Raw genomic sequence first — 7,728 nt, 5'->3', positions numbered from 1 at the left:
TTGATAATGGCTATTTAAGGTAGCGTTACTTGCTCATAGAACATACATTTGAGTGAGAAGCAAAAAAAGTATTTATTTTGCATATACAAGAGATGAATTATTACAGAACTGAACACAGGGATGTACTGGGATGTACTAACAACCATGCTAATGAGGCATACCAGGGTATGATTTAGAGAAGTTCTCTGGTGTAGAGCTCAAAGACTGGGACTTGTGCTAATCACTAAATCACAGAGAAACTATGCAGAACTTAAAATTAAAAAAACCTTATGTTCTCAATGAACCTCAATTACTGGTCAACAAGATACTTATAATATGCATATAGATAAACAAAAAGATCAGCTGGTTTGTTTTCAACATTAACTTTCCTAATACCTCATTTTTGTCAACACCCCTTTGAGCTGACACTTCGGAAAAACTCTTCCACAACTGTAATTCTCAGCTACCCTTGCCATGCACACGACATGAGCTAAAAGCAGGGCTTGGTACTTTCCATATTCACCTATAAACCAAAGAAAAATGAATAAAGTCCTCTGATGAAACTAGATGGCATTACCAGAGGTCAAAGGCTGGAGCCTCTGTCCAAATGCAGACAGAGAAAACAGGTGGTAGGTAAGATACAGTTAGACTGTGACAGCTAAAATTTATTTTCATGTCCATTCCGACTTCTTTTTTTTTTTTGCAAGAATTTTGGGAATACTTTTACACAAAGAGAGATAATCCACAACAATGTAAATGCTACAGGCACCTCACTACTGTTAACATATTTTACATCTGTTTTGAGTTTTAAGACAGACATCATCTGGCATAATAACAACTGATGTGATACAGTGTAACAGTGACTCAGGATTTTTTTTATCTCAGTGTGTAATTAAACAAAAGCTACATTTAAAAATCACAACACCTTAAAAACCAAGATTACAATATTAAACAAAACCACAGTAAACTCTGCAATATGCTTGATGACACAAATGTTGGAACTACTTTATACAGTGAAGATAAACCTCTTTAAATGAACTTAGAATTAGACAGAAATACATCTACTGAGAAACACATTAAACATTAAAGATGATAATTTGGAAGTAAACAATGCATAATATAGTGCTTCAATTTCACCCATATTGATTGATCATTTTATTAAGCCTGAATTTGTTACAGATTGAAAGCAATAATTCTACCTCTCTGTTAAATATATTTTAAAAATCCCACAGCGTATGTTCAGATTCAGAGTAATTTGGATACTTAAGGAAAAGACTAAGTCACAGGCAAGCACTTACACAGCTGTAAGAAAAATTTCAAAGATATATTCAGGATTTCCACAAAAGTAAAAAAATGCTTCCAAAACACTATAAGAAATAAAAAGATAATAAAGAAATTTCTATTAACTGAATTTTCATGAAATTACAATTTACCATTTTCCCCTAGATTTAATTAGTGCCTCCTTTCCTTGGGTTATTTAAATTATCACTTTTTTTTGCTAACCAGCATGATTGTCTACACCTCTAGTTAATTGATATCAAATACATGCATTTGTACAAAAAATCTTGGGATTAAAAATACATGTCTCCATGGTCACTAACAGAAATTCAAATAAAAAAGTCATTAACATGGTAACATTTTAATGTTATAGTTGTAGAAATCATGTACAGAATATAATAGAGCAACAGATTTAGAGATACAACAAAACGAAAGTCATAAAGAAGACCTAAATTAGAAATGTTTAATACAGTGCGATGGGAAAAGCACATGACAAATGTTTTACACGCTATTAATTTTAGATTAAAACTCAAAATACTTTCTTAAAAAACACACTGACTGTGTTTTTGCATACAATAGTACATAGGAAACATTTTCTTTATCCTGGCAGTAAACTATGCAGTGTATCAGACCACGTAAGGTGATCCTTTGAATTTAATTAATTTATCAATGGAGAAAGATTAAATGCTCTAAGTTTCTGTGCTCTGATCCAGACAACACTCACATCACAGCAGATACATTTGTCGAAGTAGCATCTCCTGTTTGAATTGTGGAACCCCTGCAGTGAGCCTGACCATGGGCTGCACCTTGAGCAGGCAGAGGCCTGCACCAAACTCACTCTGGTCTTGGAGCAGATAAACCAAGTGAGTCATGTCCTGATGGACACATTCCGTTCTTCATGAGCATAGAGCATAACACACACACCATTCCAATAACTGCAATAGAAAGAAATCCTTCCAGTTTTTATTTGCCTATTCTCTGGACTACCCAGTCCTGCTGGCAGAGGGGACAGCGATTATTCTGTTTCACCCACAAGGACATGCAGCAATTGTGGAAGGAATGATTGCATTCTCCCCAAACCACTGAAAGAGAAGAAAGAACATGTTGCAGTCACACTCAGCTGCCCAATCAACTCCTACAGCAAGGTTCAAACTATCACTCTCAAATATTTATAACTGATGGAAACTTCAGAGATAAAACAGGTCATCACTGATTTATCCACTGAGAATAGTTTATTATGATCATCCTGATGAGTGAGTTTCATCATCAAGCCTTTTACTTCCTTCCAAATACTAAAAAAAGAAATGCATATATTCTCACCTTCTGGTATAAAGTGACAGGGTTTTGTGACTGTATAAACACATTTATGGATGTGTTTTGCCCAGGAAAGAAGTGTAACTATTGAAGTTTTTCCCTTAATCTTCCCCAGTACCAAAATAAAGCCAATGCACTACTGACTCACTATCAGACCAGAGCGTATCACCAAATTCTCATGTGAATGAATGCACTGTTTGAATTGAAATGTATGATAGCAAGGAGGCACATGTGACACAGTATATAGTCTTAAAATCCGACCTTACAACAGCAGTTATTCGCAGGCTACAGTTGTTCCAACACTACAAAAATTGTTATCTGTTATCCATTTACTCCTGAATAATATTTTAAAATGTACTTACTTTGCTTTTTTTCCTTATTAGCTCACATTTTCCTCACAAAAGCACAAGGGTACTAATCAAAGGAGTGCTGTAAATTATACTTTTTCCTGTCTATCTTAAAAGCTTAGCAAGCCAATTAAGATATCTTGAACATGAAAACCCTATTCCCATTAAAACTATCATCAAAAAACCCCAGCGGTTTTTTTGAGACAATACACTTCAAAATGCAAAGCTCAACAGTATGGAAAGGTTTACCACTGCTTTAAAAGTTGTCATAAAGGTTTAAAGCAAATTCTTTGAGATAATTTTCACTATTTCCAATTCAAACACACAGAATTAAGACCTTCTTTTGCATACATTGGCACTGAAAGTATGATTATCTTTAAACTGAAGTGATTCCACTTTTGAAAATGAAAATTGAACAACCAAGCTGTTGCCTCCATTATCTCTGAATTAAGAGTGGGAAAAATACCACTTTCTAACTAAGACACACATTTATTTCACAACAGGATTTTTACTTGTACTTCCATTGTGCTTTCTGGCATGCACCTCTGAAGAAAAAAATCAGCTTTTTCCTACCCACTTCAAAAATGTACATTATGATCTCAAATATGCTCACAATGAAAGAAACCTAAACCTCTTTGTTGTGTATGTGTTGACAGGAAGTTGGAAGTTGTTTTGTTTTACAGCACAGCTGACATGAAAACTGATTTTTTTTTTTTACTGCTCAAAAATAAAGTATTAGTAACGTAGAAAGATGATACAATGTAGAACAAAACACCAGTTTACTTTTGAGCATTAATAAAATCAGTATTCCCTTCAAACTTTAAAATGCACCATACTGAGAGAAGCTTCAATTGAAAAACAAGCGAATGAAGTCACTACATACCAACACAATCTTCTTGTTTGTTTTCAGCTTGACATCTAAGACAGGCATCTAAAAGTAAACAAGAACAAACTCAATTTGATTCTCAGGATTCCATCTTAAGAATACGTTTGTCAGAGGGAAATATAAACTCTAATACAAATTTACAGAGGTAAAAATCTCAAGTTTTGATGTCTAGTTCAGCCCTTTAACATTAAATAGCCCCCTTAAATTCTAAAACTGTGCAAATGACAATGAAATATATATCTGAAAGAGATCAGAAGGACTCTGAACTTTCCAGCGTGTTTTGTTTATTTTCCATTGCTTTGGTATTTTCATAACTTTTGCTGAAAAAAAGCCTTCTCCATTTTGTAGATACGAAAGCCCGCAGATTTGTGCCAAGGCACTCAGGCATATTAAGACCAGAGCAAGCACAAAGCCAAACCCTAATTACAGGACTTTGTTTTTCAGATGTCAGCATTTCCTTTTAAGGAAGTCATTCACAATTTTGATTTTTCTAGGCTGTGCATCTCTCACCACAACTCCCACCACCTATTACTCTTTATAGTAGCCTCCCTTGACAAGTACCTGCATCTAATTTTCACAGGAGTCACACACATACAAATATAGTGGTACATTTGATAATATATGTTAATAAATACAGAACAATATCTAATTAAAAATATTTATCATCTTTATTCACTCCAGTCTGTGGCTTTAAGATTGGATGGCAGCTCCAGGACTCAATAAGATACAAGAGTGACAACTTCCAGGCTTCCCACTGTGCCACACAATGCAGTGGAAAAGTACCTTTGCTTCTCCTTTGCCCCAACTTGGGCTGCCACAGACACACGTGCACGGATCATGCACAACAGAAAATGTTCAACTGTTATGTGAGCAAACACATCTTTATCTCTTCCAAAGAAATGTGGACACTTAAACAAGTGTCCTGCCGGTTGAATCTGGCTTACATGTCACTGGCTGGACCATATTCTCCCAAAAGACAAAACTCTAATGTGCTACAGGAATTTAGATTTGAGTATTTTTGCAGTCTCTGCCAGATAAGGCCAGTATTTGTATATTAGGTTGAACTGCCTAGACATTCCTCCTTTTCTCAGGTAATAGAGAACAAAGAAGAGAGAACTCTAAAACAGCTGCCCTTTCTTCATTGAGACAAAAGCAAAACTTTTGTGTTGTCTGTCCCTAAAATTCGTATTTCAACACCAGTTAGGGGCTAAGGTGCTGGGAGGATTCAGCCAAAGTGCTTCAACTCGTATCATGGTGTGTGGGAGCCCCCTGATCCAGGGTCACAGCAGAAACTCACAATAAATCAGCTGCCCTATTGAGCCCTAGAGTTGCAGCTTCAGACAGAAGCAGCACAGAGAGCCAAGGACAGAAATCACTGCCACCACACCAAAGTAACCTGTCCCCACTCCCACATCATAACCCCACAGATGGGGGTCAGTCTGAAAGGCTAAGGACAGCAAAGCCAGTCCAGCTGCAATCCTGTGCTTCCCAGCTAACACCTGCATTTTTGTCCCTTTCTCTTGTGCATCTAAAACTACCTTGGGTGAACGAGTTAAACCAGCAGAAAATGGAGCCAGCTAACACCTCCTTCCCTGCAAAAGTCAAACTAACCTTCAACAAGTGCCAGTCTCAGTCTGGCACTGCCCCCACCTAAGGTTACTGCAGACGCAGTGGCTCTACAGGAGCCAGACCCGCTCTGGCAGGGTCAACACAGAACTGCTAAACTGAAGTCAGTAATCATCAAATTTCACATTCTAACAATGTGGTTTGTTCCCAAAAAACGGTTACTAGTTTTTTTCAGATTTTTTTTTCTAGTTTCAGATTAAAAGTACTCCCTTGGTCTAGCAATTAAAAAATTAAGACTTTTTTTTTTTAAACTTTTATAATAGCTCTGGGTAAGATTTTAATTTAAGACTTTTTTTATAGTGTTCTGTAACAGCCTAGCTTACAATGGGGACAAATGCATTTTTAAAATTATGGTTTAAATGGCAAATGAAGACAATTTCATATTTCCAGAGTGGTCTCTGTTTACTTGTACACCCTTCTGCCTCCTCTGTTCCAGAGAAAGTTCCCAGCAAAATTATTTAGGAGAAATGACAGAATGGTATATTTTGCCTCATTTATGTTAAACCAAATGCTGATTTCATTTTCAGTATCAGGGTTCCTGGCCCTACAAAAACTAGGTGCTCTGGCGGGAACTTTGGGTCATTTGTCCTGCCGACGTGCTGCAGACCCAACTGCGAGGACAGCTACACCTAGGATGACTCAGTCCAAAATAATTGTAAAAGCTGGACCTGCACACACAGTAAAGGAAGAATTTAAACCGCTTTTGAAGAACTAAGATAAATCTCATATTTGACAAAGATGTCAGAAAACAGTAATATGAGTTAACAATGAAGGTGCTTTCAAACAGTCTCTGGGTTTCAAAACCAAGTAAATTAACCCCTTACTCACTAAATTTCTCAGTACATTTGTGTGTGTTAAACTGCACCAGCAATCACGCTTGCGAAGTAGAGTCTGACACCCTGGTTTAACAGATTTGAAAAATCAATTTTTACGTACATCTGTAACTGCTTCGTAGAAAAAAAAAAACCCTTAACAAAACCCACCCCATAAAGAGCAGCCCCACGCATGCAGCACTGGCTTCAGCTGGGCTCTAAGTCCGTGCTTGCGGATTTGCCCTCATGACGAAGCCGGCACCGCACGGGTCACGGCGCGGCCCGGCCGGGCAGGGCCGGGCCGGGCAGGGCAGGGCTCGGCCGGGCAGGGCCGGGCCGGGCAGAGCCGGGCCGGGCAGGGCCGGGCAGGGCAGAGCCGGGCCGGGCAGGGCAGGGCCGGGCAGGGCAGGGCAGGGCAGAGCCGGGCAGGGCAGGGCAGGGCAGGGCCGGGCAGGGCAGGGCCGGGCAGAGCCGGGCCGGGCAGGGCAGGGCTCGGCCGGGCAGGGCAGGGCAGGGCCGGGCCGGGCAGGGCAGGGCCGGGCCGGGCAGGGCCGGGCAGGGCCGGGCCGGGGGGCTCTCGCTGCCCGACAGGGCCGCCTGTGGCCCCGCAGCGCAGCGGCCCGGCCCCCGCGGGGCCCTCCTCCTCCTCCTCCGGGAAGGCGCGGAGGAGGAAGCGGAGGCGGGAGGGATCAGCCCCCCCTTCTGCCGGAAACCGCGTCTGTGCCCGGCGCCCGCCGTGCCCGGGGCGGCAGGCACGGCCCCAGGCCCGGCCCCGGCCCCCCGCCCGCGGCCATGGCGGCCCGGCCGCCGCTTACCCATGACCTGCACCCGGCAAATGGCGCAGGTGTCGCACTCCACGTCCCAGCTCCACATGGCCACCGCATTCCACTTCTTCAGCGAGAACATCTTGTCGGGGGCGCCCGCCTTGGAGCCCGCGGAGCCCGGCAGCGAGTGGGGGGCGCCGGGCTCGTCCCCGTCCTCCACATCGGCCATGGCGGAGGGGCGGGGACCGGCGGCCGCGCGGGCGGCAGCGCCACCCTCCGGCGGCGGCGGGAGCGGCACGGCGGCGGCGGCGCGGGCCGGGCCCGCGGGGCGAGGAGCCCTCGGAGCCCTCAGAGCCCTCAGAGCCCTCAGAGCCCTCGGAGCCCTCGGAGCCCTCGGAGCCCTCGGAGCCCTCGGGCACCGCTGGCGTTCCACCGGGACACCCGCAGTGCCAGGCTGGCATTGCTGACGAAGGATGTTCTCCTTCGCAGAGCGCAAGTGCAGCAATCCCGACCTCACCCTTGGTCCGGGCTGCCGGGAGTGTGGGGGAGAAGACCCAGTCGTCCAACGCAACACGTTTCCTAGGACTGCTGACAGAACAAGTGAAACACCTCTGCGGTGGCGTGCACCTTGGCCACCTTCGTAAGAAAGTAAAAAATAAAAATTGTATTAAAGATTGCATGTTTGCACATTACTCAACTATCAATTCAGAAGCACCTTGAAC

General features: G+C 42.8%; 1 protein-coding gene across 2 annotated transcripts; it reads right to left on the bottom strand.

Moving 5' to 3' along the window:
- Positions 1–53: 53 nt before the first annotated feature.
- Positions 54–7,269, bottom strand: RNF7 (ring finger protein 7). Of its 2 annotated transcripts, none has more exons than XM_021536950.2 (3): positions 7,058–7,269; positions 3,802–3,849; positions 54–2,339 (listed from the first exon to the last, which is right to left on the bottom strand). In XM_021536950.2, exons 1-3 carry the CDS (start codon positions 7,233–7,235, stop codon positions 2,221–2,223), a joined length of 345 nt encoding a protein of 114 aa, XP_021392625.1. In that variant the 5' UTR covers positions 7,236–7,269; the 3' UTR covers positions 54–2,220. The 2 variants fall into 2 exon arrangements, with proteins under 2 accessions (XP_021392625.1, XP_021392626.1); XM_021536951.2 differs by having other exon boundaries at positions 7,065–7,269.
- Positions 7,270–7,728: the final 459 nt, after the last annotated feature.

This window comes from Lonchura striata, chromosome 10 (assembly GCF_046129695.1).
Source record: "Lonchura striata isolate bLonStr1 chromosome 10, bLonStr1.mat, whole genome shotgun sequence".
NCBI lineage: Eukaryota > Metazoa > Chordata > Aves > Passeriformes > Estrildidae > Lonchura > Lonchura striata.
The sequence above is the reverse complement of the archived record's forward strand: the minus strand, read 5'-3'. Positions and strand labels throughout refer to the sequence as shown.

Bases quoted from the DNA above. Each gene is read 5' to 3' on its own strand.
- RNF7 (XM_021536950.2), bottom strand. From the start codon at position 7,235: ATGGCCGATGTGGAGGACGGGGACGAGCCCGGCGCCCCCCACTCGCTG. The intron at 3,850-7,057 runs GTAAGCGGCGGC...GTTTACTTTTAG, and splicing joins TTGCCGGGTGCAGGTCATGG to ATGCCTGTCTTAGATGTCAA. The intron at 2,340-3,801 runs GTATGTAGTGAC...CTTCTCTTTCAG, and splicing joins CAAACAAGAAGATTGTGTTG to TGGTTTGGGGAGAATGCAAT.